The 15658-nt window shown below is 38.2% G+C and overlaps 1 protein-coding gene across 1 annotated transcript; it reads left to right on the top strand.

The window, feature by feature from the left end:
* Window positions 1–7196: 7196 nt before the first annotated feature.
* LOC133995867 (chitin synthase chs-2-like) lies at window positions 7197–15163 on the top strand. Its single transcript, XM_062435380.1, has 22 exons — window positions 7197–7331; window positions 7799–7987; window positions 8103–8973; window positions 9293–9476; window positions 9579–9677; window positions 9914–10099; window positions 10195–10369; window positions 10472–10526; window positions 10557–10576; window positions 10751–10886; window positions 11033–11233; window positions 11344–11459; window positions 11680–11848; window positions 11948–12127; window positions 12250–12525; window positions 12646–12823; window positions 12912–12952; window positions 13066–13130; window positions 13487–13597; window positions 13689–13900; window positions 13995–14088; window positions 15059–15163. The coding sequence occupies exons 1-22, from the start codon at window positions 7197–7199 to the stop codon at window positions 15161–15163; spliced, it is 3798 nt and encodes a 1265-aa protein (XP_062291364.1).
* The last annotated feature ends 495 nt before the right edge of the window (window positions 15164–15658 follow it).

Below are 15658 nucleotides of genomic sequence, written 5' to 3'. Positions count from 1 at the left end.
GAAATAGAGCCCTCTTCAAACATAGGACTAGGGACAGGAGGGGAATATTTTATCTATGCTGCTTGCTTTTTAAATCCTATGTATTGCTTGTGTCAAATAAATCTATCTATTTCTATGCACATGTAATCCTAACTTTATGCAATACTAATGATTTTCATACTTGATTCTGCATTTTTCTCAACACGTTCATTTTTTTGCAATTATCAGAATAAATCAACAACACAGTACAGCATTATGCATAACATGTTTGCATCCTTTCCAGTATCTTAAAGTGGGACTGAATTAAAGATGGATGTGTTTGCACAGTAATGTACAATAAATTAACTTTCTTCTAAGTTCGTGTAAATCTTCTCTATGCTCCACCCTGTGAAAAATAGTTTATATTATGTAAGTCAAAGTATTGGCTCATTTTTATTTGTTTAAGCATTATTAGCAATGCACAGTTTCACCAAAACCCTGTTAACAGCATAGCATTTACAACTCCATATTTTGCAGGTTAATGGTGCAAAAGAAAGTTTAATAAATTACGAAATTATATTTATAACTAAATGACCCTGATTAAAAAACAAACTCCTTGTGCGGACCTTCCAGAAACTAAACCTGACTGGGTATGATAAAGGATTAATATCATGTTTTTTTCCCCCAGTTGTTTTACAGCTCACATGACTCCAGAGAAACTTGAAGGCATTTATGATGGATGTTTTGACTCAGAGAAAGCTTTGGTTAATACGTTTTTTTTTTATGGGGGCCGTTTACTTTCAGCGTTCCATTTCCAGTAATCTGGTACATGCACTACATTATGGCACTGAGCCATCATCAATCTTATATACTTTACATCTACACTTGTTTTGCTATGAAGACTTAAAGAGAGCTTTTGGCAATCTTTTTCTCCAACCTTTCTATTGGCACTTTTCCACTATACAGTTCTAGCACTACTCAGCTCGCCTCGCCTCGGTACGGTTCCATGAATGACCTTTTCCATTACAAAAAAGTAACTACTCAACGTGGACGGGGTTGTCATAGCACGGCTCAGTGAAACTGCTGTGACTTCGTTTTATACGCGACACAAAACACATAAACAATGGAGGACATTGAGGCAGTGGTGTACTTGCTGCTGTATGTGGCTTTCTGTCAAACACAAAGCAAGAAAATTGAGCCGTATGGGGGTAACGTTGTTGCCGGTATTTAAAAATGCCGGATTTGATTCTTGTTTGGGACGGCTCATGACGACAACTCTTCTGACCAATCAGTGGCCGGCAGTCTGTTGACGTCACATTTAGTATCGGCTCGGCTCACTTGGAACCTCACCAGAGCAGGTATATAAAAAAAGTACCAGGTACTATCCCTAGTGGAAAAGCAAAAAAAACGAGTCGAGCCGTGCTGGAACTGTGTAGTGGAAAAGCGCCATATGAGAGCTAGTTATTTCCTCGACCAGTGTAGCCATTGGGACCAACAGTGAGCTTGATTTTGGACGTGTCAATGAGTTCTGATGGACCACAAACCACCATCAGTGCTTGAACAGCTGATTAACTCTGACAGTCACGACACAACTGGAATGTGAGGCAGCTGCACGGCGGTTATTTGAACTAAATGCCCACATGCTCACAATGACAAAGTTAATGTGCATATGTTTAGCAGGTATAATGTTGACCATGTTCACCATGTTACCCAAAGCACATCTGACACTGATGGGGATTAAAATGTTAGGGGGACACCAAAGTCATCAAAATTCATCCTGAGATGAACATGAATGTGTGTACAATCCATCCCATATTGTAGTTGTTGAGACATTCAACAATGCCATGTTTGTATTTTTATATTGTATTTAGTTGCCTAAACATATTTCTGTTTGCAGAGTCACTTGCCTCAACTTGCTGGACTTTGTGCATATGTCTTAGTCATTTTCTTGGCTGTGGTGAGATATTGGGATTGTTGCAGAGACAGAAGCTGAAATAATTGTCACACCTTTCTTTTTTTTGGAAGAGCTCCATGGCATCCAGCCATATGACACCTGAGTGAGGCATTGCTTACAAATTGATTTTAAATGTTTGATTGTTTTAATTTATCCTCAAGATATAATAGATTACAACATACTGTATCAGTTTCTCAAGTACTTTGTTTGGCTTACCAGCTTTTTGTGATTCCCCCACCACTGTGTGTAATTATTATGTGTGTAATTACACACATTATTCTAACACATTATGTTAGCATTAAACTTCAAAATGGATGCATGGTTTCTGAGAATGCTGTCATGAACTAAACCAAACAGAAATTGACAAAAAAAAATCTAGTGTTTAAAGAAAAAAAATGTCATGAAACATCTATTACAAACAATTTTTGTCAGGAGTTCATATGGTTTTGTTTGTTTTAATGCCCCTTATACTTTTCTTAAATCCAGACCAGTGTGCAGATTAAAGTGCCAACACTTTGGTCCAGATGCTGCTGCAAATAGGAAGCGGAAAAGTTGGTGAAGAAAATCGAAATAAAAAATCAGTACAATTTGCTAAAGGTTAGGTTTACAAAGGTTAGGTTCACAATTTTTCACAAAGTGTGACCTAAAAACAAACAGTAATCATTAATACTGTTAATACTGACCATTAGAAGATCCTTTTATAAGTGATAGGAGCCAAAATCCACAGTCCTTCTGTACAAAACTTAAAGGTTTATCTTAAGCTAATATGATGCTCCATTGCTTACATTATAAATACATTGCAAAGGGTAATCCCAATGATCACATACACAAGTCATACAGAGTTTAATTACAAAGATTCACACACCACATCTCAGGTGGGCCCATGCCAGAAAGGATTGTCCCACAGCTCAGCTCCAACCGTCAAAGAAATGTTACACAAAAGATAGTTAATTTTATTTTTGTTATGTTTTTTTTAGATTATGTTTATTAATGTATCTGTTCAGTTATATTTTCTGTGCACCGTGGCTTAAATCATATTTCAAAGAACTCTATTGGGGAAAATTTTAACATTTATGTTAGGTAAACTTATTTGTTGGCCTAACATCTATCATATTTAAAGATATTGAGTCAAACCAGCTTTTTAAAAAATCATCTGTCTGTACTGCATAACATAACAGAAGAAACCCAACACTGAAGACACTACCTCAACAGTAGCTGTCTCCTGTCCGATCAAGAAAACCACATTTTTTTCCAAATGCTTGTCGTAAATTTTGCTGCAGCAGAAAGCTGACAGTAAGTCATCTGAATGTACAGTATGTGCTGTCAGTGCATTGATCTAGAGAATGTAATGCAACCTTTTCAGGACTGAGTGAGCGCTCGTGTCTCAACATATCATATTCAAGCCGCCCGCAACACATTTCAGAGCAAAAAAAAAAGATATTCTCCATAAGACATACAGAGAAATAGAAAGAGAGAAAAATAAAATAAAAACTAGACTAGAATAGAGTTTTGCAGCATAACATAATGATTTGCTTAAAATCATTAAAATGACATGTAATGCAAATGAAAGATTACATTTAAAGTGCTTTAAAAGAGCTTAATCATAAGCACAGGAGAAGAGAAGTGTTTTTAACCTGGATTTAAAAATGTTCACAGTTGGGGCTGATTTCAGTTCTGCTGGTAGTGTGTTCCAGTTGTGTGCAGCATAACAGCTAAAAGCTGCTTCACCATGTTTAGTCTGAACTCTGGGCTCCACTATCTGACCTGAGTCAGTAGATCTCAGAGCCCTACTGGGTTTATATTCTACTAACATGTCATTCATGTATTCTGGACCTAAACCATTTAGTGACTGATTTGTAGAGCAGTACCAGAACTTTAAAATCTATTCTATAGCTGACTGGGAGCCAGTTTAAAGACTTTAGAACTGGAGTAATGTGCTCTGATTTCTTTGTTCTGGTTAAAACTCGAGCTACAGTGTTCTGAATCAGCTGCATCTGTTTAATGCTTTTTGGGGAGTCCAGTCATTAGACCGTTAAAGTAGTTGAGTCTACTGGAGATGAAAGCATGAATCAACTTCTCCTGGTCTGTTTGAGACATAAAACCCTTGACTCTGGATATGTTCTTAAGCTGATAGAAGGCTGTTTTGGTGATTGATTTGATATGACTGCTGAAGGTCAGATCTGAGTCTATCAACACGCCAAGGTTTCGGACTTGGTCGCTAGTTTTTAGAGAGAGTGACTCGAGATGTTTACTGACAGCAATCCTCTTCTCTTTATTGCCAAAAACAATTACCTCATTTTTTTCCTGATTTAATTGAAGGATATTTTGGTTCATCCAATTTGTTACTTGGTCTAAACAGTGACACAATGACTGTATTGGACTGTATTCATCTGGGGACAGTGCTAGGTATATCTGCGTGTCATCTGCATAACTGTGATAGTCTACATTAGAGTTCTGCAGAATTTGACCAGAAGGCAGCATATATAGACTGAACAGAAGGGGTCCAAGAACTGACCCCTGAGGAACTCCACATGTCATAGCCACTCGATCGGATTCATAACTTCCAATAGTCACAAAATAACCCCAACCCCAACCCTAACCCTAACCCTAACCCGCTCTTCCAAGTAGGATCTGAACCATTCTAGGACTGTTCCGTTGAGTCCTGCCCAAGTTTCCAACCTGTTCAACAGTATACTGTGATCCACAGTGTCAAACGCAGCACTGAGATCCAACAGGACCAGAACTGACACCTTGCCTGAGTCAGTGTTTAACCTTATGTCATTTAACACTCTAATAAGAGCTGTTTCTGTACTGTGATGAGGTCGGAAGCCTGATTGAATTTTGTCAAAAAGTCCAATGGAGTTCAAGAAATTGCTGAGTTGATTAAAATCAACAATCTTGGCTATAAAAGGAAGATTTGAGATAGGTCTGTAGTTGGTTAACATGAAGGCATCCAGCGTTGTTTTTTTTAAGAGTGGCTTAATGGCAGCTAATGAGGGGAAATGTGTCTGTGGACGAGGGTCAGATCAGTATTGACCAATGACGTTCGTACTGAGGATGATTCTGGACTGAGCTGAGATGTCTTTACGTAATATTTCATTTTAGTCATGTCATTATTTTAACTTTTGTCATTAAAGGGCTGATCCACGATTTTTCAAGTGTGTCTTAAAGCAGCAGTCAGGTGTCCAAATGAACAGTGAAACCTCCTCGCTGTAATCATTCCTCCTGTTTGTTCCATAGCTTTAGGGCGTAATTGACGTTGACGTAAGATGTTTATTTGTATAGCACCTTTCATACAATAAATGCAGCTCCAACTGTTACAACAAAAGGAAGTGAAGAGAAGAAGGATAATACATCAATGTCAAAAAGCAACAAAAGAGAAAGAGGAAAGAAATAAAAAAAATAATGTTATATTTACATTTCATATCGTGTGAATTGTGCAGGATAGTACATTACATAATGCAAAAGAAAGAAAAGTTAGTAAGATCAGTTAAAAAGTAAAATCGAAATAATTAATACATTTTATTTGTTCAGAAAATCTCATTGACATCATGATCTCTTTTGCATGAGAGAACTGAGAAGAAGTCACATCATTATACACATTCACAGAGACACTACTTCAAACATTAGCAGTTTAAGGACAAAAGTCCAATATGAATTTATCATTTTTTAGTGAGATGTTCAACAATTGTTTTGTAGGACAATCTGCTGTCTAACAATGTCCCAAGTATTCATAGTGCTAGACTGTGAGAGAATAGATAATTGTTAGAATAACTTGCTCCGAAAGAGCACAAAAAAATTATGAATTGCAGCTTTAAGGTTAAATTAAAAACCATCTTTGACCCACACTTTTGCAAAACATTTACAAAAATATATCTCAAACAGCACTCTAATGGAATGTGATGTCAATATTTATGATCCCAAAAGAATCAATCTCACTTTTAGTGAGTGGTTGATGTTTCCACTTAAGAGACGAGTAATGTAACAATCTGATGTGCAAATCGCTCCTTTTAGACTGTCCATGAGTGTTAAACTGCCTGAGGATAATTTCATGTTATTTTCACCTCACAGCTGTTAAAGTGTCTGAAATGCTTGAACTGAAGACATGGTGCAACACTTCAAAACAATGGGAGGAGCAACAACCTGCTGCAGCCTATAGGGACTGTTAGATTTACTGTAACACTCAACACTTGGATTAATAATAATAAAACAACTTCTATTGGTGTATCCAAATTTATATTCTCTTTAATGATGGTGAAGCTGCATGAAGACTCCCAGGTCTAAATTTGCGGTGGCAAATCCTGCCCACCCTGGTCATTATTCAGTGTCTGTTCTGTGTTCCTTATGCTGGTTTGTCCCTCCTTCATTTCCAACAACTTGCCCCTCAACTTCACCTCTCTCTCCTGGCTCCCCATTGGTGTAATACTGTTGACACTGTACTGGAGCAAGAGCAAGAAAAAACTAACACAAAAACTTTAATGCTGCATGTATGATTACTTTGTTATTTACATTTCCTGGTTAATAGTTTAGTAATTGTAGTTTTTCTTAAACCAATTGGCTACTGGGAATATAAGTGTCTCTACTTTCATATGCTGGTACAGTGGTACACACACATGTACAGTTAATTCAGGTGTTGGGGGGTGGTGGTGGGTGGTGCCAGCCAGGTATGAGTCATAGCTTCAGGTGCTTACTTTCAGGAGTCATAGCTTCAGGTGCTTACTTCTATAAAGCTCGACTGTCAGACACAGGTAACTCATTTGCAACACAAATCATGGAGGAAGACAGAGATATGCCAAAGTAAGTAAAATAATTAAACATATATATGTATTTATTAACATTAATTTTGGTTGTTAATAGTTCCTCATTGACTTCACTATTTGATGTTTAAGATTTTTTATTAAGATTTTCCTTTTAACTTAGATTGGTTTTTTTTTTAGGAATACACAGAGAGGGAAAAAGTGAATGCAGATTTTTTCTTTTTAAGTAAAATTTCTTGGGATACGTTTAAAGATACAATTCATCTGCAGTAGTTTCAAATAATATATTTATTAATAACTGTATATTTTCAAGCAATATATTACAACGTTTTTCCATTTCATATCTACATGCTTATTCATATCCATATCTATCAATTTTTATATAGCTACTGTATGTGTCTGTTTTAACTATTTATTACATAATTTATTATTATCATTATTAATTAATCATATATTATTTATATGTGTATATTTTTCTTAGCTCACCAATTTTGTACATACCTGACATTTTGGTATCTTTAATCAGGATGTCGTGGGATACCTGTCGAGAGGTCCCGGTCATTGAAGATGAACAGACGCCATGGAAACTGATCAAGCTGCTAAAGTTTATCTCATTAAGCGTAGTCGGTGTGCTCGTGTTCGGATTGGCAATAAGTAGCAAGGTTTGTCATTTTTTATTATTATATTTTAAAATTTATATTCATCATTGGTATTGATATGATAACGTGTGTTGCATGATTCACTAATTTCAAATGATTTTCTGTGTATTGAGTCCTCTATGAATTTTCTATGATGTATTATTATGTTGTTTTTTAAATTCATATTCTGCTGTGGTTTTGCACTTTAAATAAACTTTGACTTGAGAAAAATAATAATAATGATAATAATATTAATAATCATAATCATAATAGTAATAATAATAATAATAATAATAATAATAATAATAATAATAATAATAATAATAATAATAATTTTTGGCCATACCTGCTTTCAATCATAGAATATAAACTTAATTTTGTCATATTAACTGAGTCCCACCAAGTCATTGACTAGGTAGCAGACGCTCATTTCACATTGCAGTATTAACAACAGATTAAACAATAACTGCTTTTTCATTTATCATTTTTAGACTTCTTTCCTCCTCATGATCACCTACGCCAATGAAGACACAAAGATCCTCCCAGCGAACCAGAAACCTGTCGCTCTGCTGTGTATAGGCTGCTCTCTCATCGCACCCAGCGTCCTTCTTTTCCTCAAAAGCTTCTGGAAATCATGTTACAAAACATCAAAGCCTCCAAGAAAAACAACTATTGCTCTGGTGAGACAGGTTCCAGTTATATTATGTAACTGTTTTTACTCTCTAGCTGATGCCAAAAACAGAGCACAGCATGTGTCTTAGTCCTTTTTCTCACCTTCTTCTGCTTCTCCTTCAGGTTCTGTTCTTCGAGTTTCTGGTGTCTCTGGGAGCAGCAGTTCTCACTATTGTAGCCATGCCACACTTGGACATCGTGACCAACGTGACCATACTGAACAGCATAGGGATCCTCTCTGCGCTCCTGCAGGTGGTTGCCCAGTGCACCGCCGAAGAAAGAAACCGCTTCATGCTGCCGTCAATCACTGCTTTCATCCTCATTTTGATCGGTTACGTCTTGTTCGTTGTCTTATACATCATGAAGGATACCAAGACAGCGATTTGGGTCGGACTGGCTGTCGGTGGGTCATTCTTGGTGTCTTTCAACTGGTGGGAGAACTACTTCAGACAGATCGGTGAGAAGAGCAAATCCAACTTCCTCAAGAACTTTTGCAAAGACATGAAAAGGAGTCAGAACATACTGCACATCCTCTCCAGCATTCTGAGAATCGGGGTGACCGCCTCTGTGCTCGGTGCATACGTCCCTCTGTCCAAGATGGACTGGGATGTAGTTACTTCCATCCCGAGTCGTGAGACAAGGATTATAGTCATCACCATCGGAGTCCAGCTAATTAGCTCAGCACTGTGTCACTGGTTTGCAGTTACTGCTTGTAAGATGCATGCCCTGCGACGATGCTTCATCCTGCCTCTGTACCTGGCCTCTCTGGCTGTGATGGCTCTGCTGATCATCCCCGTTATTGTTTACTATCAGGACTACAGAATAAGTCTGAACGGGACTGCAAGCGTCAACTTCACAGGCTACTGCACCGAAGCTGTGTTTGCAAGAAACCAAAGCCTAAATGGCAGTGTGTTCCCACATCTGGTTTTGGACGTTACACACACTCTGTGCTTCCTGGATATGTCCAACATAACAGACATTGGTCTACTAACAGGTAATAGACTTGAACTTTGTATCCTCTACAATGTAGTTTGGTACAAATTATGAATGTAAAGGTTACAAGAAAGGGTCACCAGACCAAAACTTTATTTTTAATATGCATGTAGCCCAAATGAGGAGGTTCTGTAGGCTTTTATGAAAGGCTTTTATGAAAAAGAGTCTAGTCTCAGTATCTTTGTATCATGATTTAAATTTGTCTTTAAACAGAATTAGAAATGACCAAAAGCTCTACATTAGTATTTTTCTGAATACACTAAAATATTTCCTCCTGTCAGAGGTTGAAATCTTTAAATGGTTTGTTTATCTTCCATCAGGTTCGGCAGTGGCTTGGTGGCTCGGTCTTGTGTTGGCCACCATCCATTTGTGGCACCTCCACTTGTATCGCATTCAGAGGACCCAGGACTTGTTCATCAGGAGGCTCTATGAAGGAGCTTTTATCGAACAGTCCCTTCTCTTCAACACCCGATTTGACATTCAGATCAAAGACAAATCGAGGAGGTAAGTCTGAGGTCTCCGTGTAGGAGTAATCATCAAAAAAGAGTTTATCTAGCTAAGACTGGAAACAAGAATTTCGCAAATTTGCAAATCTTTTCATTTCAGAGGCTTACAGGGGTTGGAGAAAGCAATGGTGTATCTGTGTGCAACCATGTGGCATGAGAACTTCGATGAGATGAATAAAATCATTATTTCAATCTTCAGGTGAGTTACATTCTGTAATTTAGCTGTTACTTAACGTTACCTTCATTTACAACAGTTTCTTTCTCTGTGGAATCCTTGAGGTAAATTATGTTTTGAACTACTTCACACCAAAGAGATTTCAGAGCTAAGGTCTCAGCTCAGCCAGTTTCAACAGAACATTGTTAACAACTTCATCAATTATTTCCATACAGTGGATTTTCTCACTGTTCTTCTTTGTGATTTTCTGATTATTGCAGACTGGACAAGTACAGACCAAATGAAGACTCAGACAAAGACTCAAAGAAAGACCCAAAGTTCAATGATTTCACCTTTGAAGCCCATATCTACTTTGATGACGCATTCACTACTGTTCCGGGGCGTCAGGGGCCTGAACTTAACGAATATGCAAAAACCCTTGTGGGAGTCCTCACAGAAGTTTACGGGTATGAACCACCTAACAAATTGTCTGCCATGATGGTGCATTAAACACACATTTTCCATGAAGTACAAATCACTATCACCTATTCTCTGTTACCAGCATCTTCATGAACATTGATGAGAAGTTCTTCAAAAAGCAGCAGCAGGTCCCTGATCAGAAGATCATAAAGACTCCGTATGGAGGTCGTCTTGTGCTCACCATGCCTCACGGCAACAACATTGTGGTCCACTTCAAGAACAAAGAGCTCATCCGCCACAAGAAGAGGTGGTCTCAAGTAGGGAACTGACTTGCTGGAGACTCATACATTTTTGAAATCTCTTCAACTCAACGATGCAACATGAGACAAATGTGTTTTAACTTCTTTTATCTTTCCTAGGTCATGTACCTTTTTTATCTTTTGGGCTGGAAACTTATGACCAAATACTACAAACGTTGGCAGAGAGGAGATGAGAATGAGCAAGATCTGCAAAAAGAGATCGAGGTGAGAAAAGCAGAAATGCACATGCAAGAACACTGCCAACTTTTTCACAATCTAAATGTTGTGTATATATTTTGTGGATTTTGTTTAATGTATGGATAGCATTTCTCAATTAAATAGCTTTGACATAAATGTACTGTAAGACAGAGCAAACTATGCCTTTTCCTTCAGAAAGAGAAGCACAACACCTACATCCTTGCTTTGGATGGGGACACAGATTTCCAGCCTGCTGCTGTGATGCTGCTCATCGATCGTATGAAAATGTACCCTCATGTCGGGGCAGCATGTGGCAGGATTCACCCCACCGGTTCAGGTTGGCACATAGTAAAATCATTTTTAAAAACAGTTGAGAGATTTACCAGAGAGGGACTAACAAAACAAATACCTCTAAAAGCAACAGGCAGCAGTGGGTAGCATCGTTGAACTGAGGTTAACGATGCTTGTGTATTTCCTGGGTAGGTCCTGCAGTTTGGTTTCAGAAGTTTGAATATGCCATCAGCCACTGGTTACAAAAGACCGCAGAGCACGTGATCGGTTGTGTGCTGTGCAGCCCTGGGTGCTTCAGCCTGTTCAGAGGAGCTGCTCTTATGGACGACAACGTGATGAAGAGATACTCCACCAAACCCACCGAGGCGAGTCACCACATCCAGTACGATCAAGGTAAGGGATTCTGTTTCTTAGAACTTCCTGTCTTAGAACTCAGTCTTACTGACATCCTCTATGATTCGTCAGTCCCTCCTTTATACAAATGAATTCTCTGTACCCTGCAGGTGAAGACCGTTGGCTGTGTACACTACTGCTGAAGCAGGGATGGAGAGTGGAGTATGTTGCAGCATCTGATGCCTACACCAATGCCCCAGAGGACTTCAAAGAACTCTACAACCAAGTGAGTGCAGGGACTGATCAAAATCTCAAAAAAAAAACAAAAAACATATTCCATTCCAAAATCGACATATCCAAATCAGATAGATTTCTGACTGTAGATCTCACTGGTTTAAAGTGATTTAGCTGGAAAAACCTGTGCCCCTCTGCAGTGCTTGTATTTTTTCATATCATTTTAATCACATCATCACATCAGTCATGCTAATGGCCCTTTGCATCATTAGCGTCGGCGTTGGGGACCGTCCACAATGGCTAATGTTGTGGATCTGCTAGGATCCACCAACACAGTTGCCAAGAAGAATAGATCCATGTCCAAACTCTACATGTTCTACCAGCTCTTTGCAATGGTATCAGCCATACTGGCACCCGCCACCATCTGCCTTTTGATCGCAGGTTAGAACATAATCCTTTGTGAACTATAATTTTGAGATCCACTGGATTTTTATGCAAGAAGAATATGTAAAACTTTGGCCCATCTATTGTGTATTTCAGGAAGTTTGAGCTTGGTCTTCAAGTTCTCTTCGAATGTTGCCATCATCATGGCTGTGATCCCTCCTGTCATCTACCTGGGTCTTTGCTTCAAACTCAAACCAGATACTCAGGTCACGATTGCAGCAATCTTGAGTATCTTATATGCATTTCTAATGTTGGTGGTGACGATGTCCATTATAGGTGAGTTAAATGTTAACAGGCATAACTATGCAGACATTTATGTAGCTACTTTATTTATACATGAAGACCTGTTTAATGCTGCGTTAATCTCAATATTTCTCCACCACTTTACTTCCCATCAGCATCAATGGTGACGGACCGAACCATCTTGACCCCCAGCAGCCTCTTTGTTGTGGCCATGGCGCTCATGTACATCATCACTGCGATGATGCATCCACAGGAATTTCTGCTGTTATTCCACGGCTTTCTCTACATTATCTGTGTCCCTAGCGCCTACCTCCTGCTCACTATTTACTCCATGGTTAACATGACCAATTCATCTTGGGGCACCAGGGAGACAAAGCCTGCCACTGGAGCTGCCCCTACAACCACCCAGCCGCAAACAACATCCCAGAAAGGTAGATACTAGATACAACTAAACATAACGTTGAAAAAATACATGCGTTTATTCTATTCACAGAGTAACACCAAACAAGTATTAGAGCTTGAGCTGACTGAAGTAATTTTCATCCCTGCAGCCATAAGCACCTTCACACGTTTCCTCTCGTGGATCAAATGTTGTAAAAAGTCCAGACAAGGAGCTAGTGAGGAGCTCAATGTCAGCCAAGAGAACCAGATCCCAGAGCACACACAGCCTGAACTTCATCCCCAAAACACTATCGTAGAGGACGTGCACATCCCCGAGGAAGAGGAGAGGTATTTTGCTGGAACATAGATTGAAATTTATTGTGTCACCCATAAAAAGTGTGAGATGATACTGATAATATTTCTGATTGCATTTCAGGCCTCAGCACTCTTCTTTGGACTGTCCTGAAGAACCCCACTGTAAGTCCTGATGATTTGGCATAAATCAGTATGAATCTGCTGCAAAAATGTTGATTTCCAACACACTAGATGTCATGTTCTCTAATATTCTCCTGTCTTGCTCTTCGCTTCAGGTTGGGTCAGAGACTTAAAGTCTTTGTCTGATGACATGCACCTGCAGGATGACACACTCAACCAGGTGCATTTTTGTTTTATCAGTTTAGTATGATTATCTGTCTCAAATTATATTTTAATCACCTTTGTCTAATGTCGAAATGATGCTCACCATATTCAGTTTCGGGGCAAAAACTGACTTTACATACCACTGAGGAATAGAATTAGTCTTTTGTTATTTGCTGTGTCTGTGTTGTTATTTATACTGTTGCGGCTAAACTCAAACAGTGAAAGCAATAATACATCTTTGGGAATACCAGGAGGCTAAATACATACACATTTTTTTAGTTTTTTGCTCTACCTGCTATATGAGTTTCAAGCTGCTTCATCATGATCTATCTTCAGAATAATTAATTGAGTTATATGTACGTTTCTCTGCAGGAGGAGGAGAAATTCTTTGAAGAGCTGCAGGAAAAGTACCTGAAACCTTTGGTTACTGACAAAGAGACACAGGAAAAAATCGCTGATGACTTGCGAGAGCTGAGAAACAAGGTATAGTCGGTATGATGAACTGTTATATACTTAAAAGGAAACCAATGTTCAATGTGATTAACTGAAGCTTATCTTTGTCATAAACACACAGATAAACTTTGCCTTCTTCATCGTTAACGCCCTGTGGCTGGTGGCGACGTTCACCCTCCAGTTCTTCGGCACCACCTTGACCATCAAGATCCCCAAGATCAACCTCCTACTGGAAAAAGATGGCGATATCACAGTGGAGCCCATTGGCTTCATGTTCATTCTCGGATTCGCTTTGTCCATTTTGATCCAGTTCCTCACCATGTTTTACCACAGGTACAAAACACCAAATCCTCTTTTCAACACGTTTTTGATGCTCATAACGTTAAAAATGGTTAAAGTCTAACTTTCCTTTTGTGTTTTTATCCAGAATATACACCCTGATTCATTATGTAGCCTTTACGGACACAGAGCGCAAAGACCCAAAGCCTGAAAGCAAAGATGAGTACTTGGCAGGCAAAAAGGTAACTACTACTCATACTATAACTAGAACAAGTGTTACTGCTACTACAATGTATAATTGTTACAAAACTCACTTATTACATTTACTATAACTGATACTATGATTACCAACAATACTAATAATGATAAGTCTTTGGTTTATAGCACTGCTGGCAAATGGCACAAAACTCTGTAAGATTTTTTCTACTATTTAGTTATTTAATGATAAGATTCAGACACGCACTTTCTCATTCAAACTCAAAACTATAAAGCCCTAACCAAATACCAATAAAGCAATCATTTAGGCCTTTTAGATGAAATAAAATAAAATAACAAACCCTAACAAAAGAGGAAGCTGACAAGATAATGAGAACGAGACACAGCTTTGTTTTCTACCTACTGAACAAGGGACGGCAATCATGCTTTCTACTGGTATTTCTATGCACAGGGAGCAGCTGTGTAAAATAAAGCCAATCAAGCTCCTGACACACTTTTGGCACAAATAAAGTTACCTCTCATTCTGATTGATTAAACTTCTAACATTTAAAAAAAAAACAATATGTTTTTAAAGGCCTTGTTGAGTTTGAAAAGAAGAAGCAGACCCAATAAATGAACAATATCCAGTCAATGAGTTTGTTTGCAGCCACAAATGTTTGTTAATCATATTTTAACATAGTTTTGGTAGAAAAACCAGGGGCATGTATTTTAAAGAAAGCCTACTTGCATGAATACGTCTTTGTGCATCTACTTAAAGATGATATGTCCCAGATAAATTACTGTTTGTTGTTGTTATTCTTAGAATTAGTTTTGATTAAATAACACCAATTATTAAGGCTTGTGCTACATTTACATACTTTTCCGTAATTAACAAAGCCAGTGGAGACTTAATGCACTGACATGCTATCAACTGCATTCTTACTTGAATTGTTTAGTCACCTGCCAGAAGTATTACAGGTGTTGTGGCATTTATGTTTTCATTCAAATTCCTTCCAGCCCAAGTCGAACTCCACCTCCAACTCTAGCGAGGACAGTGATGATGATGATGATGATGATATCTACACTTCAATACGGTACCGACAGGGTAGCACACTAGTGTAAACAGACTTTTTGTGCACCACCCAAACATTTTAGCACTTTGAAATATCCACTGTAAGTGAGATTTCACCAAAAAATGTCTTTATTATGAACTGTACTGTATATTATTTATGTTAAGTCGAGTGAGATTTATTTATAAGAAAAGTTTGTATTGAACCAGTTTGTCACCGAATGCTTCAGAGGAAACAAATGACACTGTATACAAAAGAAAACAACTCAGGGATGTGTGTGTGTGTCTGTGTGAGCGACAACAAGTCTATAAACTTAGTATGAATCATTGTGTGACAATGGCTATTTATGAAGGATATGAAGTTACCTTGGATTGTAAATCTTGGAAAGTGTTTTTTTGTAGTTGTTCTTTTAGTTTGCTGCTGTTACGTTTCCACTAAAAGTGCTGAAAGTGTAAAGTTTACAGTAGTGTAAAAAAAAAAAGGAATAAATGAAGTGAACAATTGAAAAAACTGTAGCGCGAACAAGCAAATGATAGATATTTATCTT

The sequence above is a fragment of the Scomber scombrus genome, chromosome 16 (assembly GCF_963691925.1).
Source record: "Scomber scombrus chromosome 16, fScoSco1.1, whole genome shotgun sequence".
NCBI classification, from domain to species: Eukaryota; Metazoa; Chordata; class Actinopteri; order Scombriformes; family Scombridae; genus Scomber; species Scomber scombrus.
The sequence above is the reverse complement of the archived record's forward strand: the minus strand, read 5'-3'. Positions and strand labels throughout refer to the sequence as shown.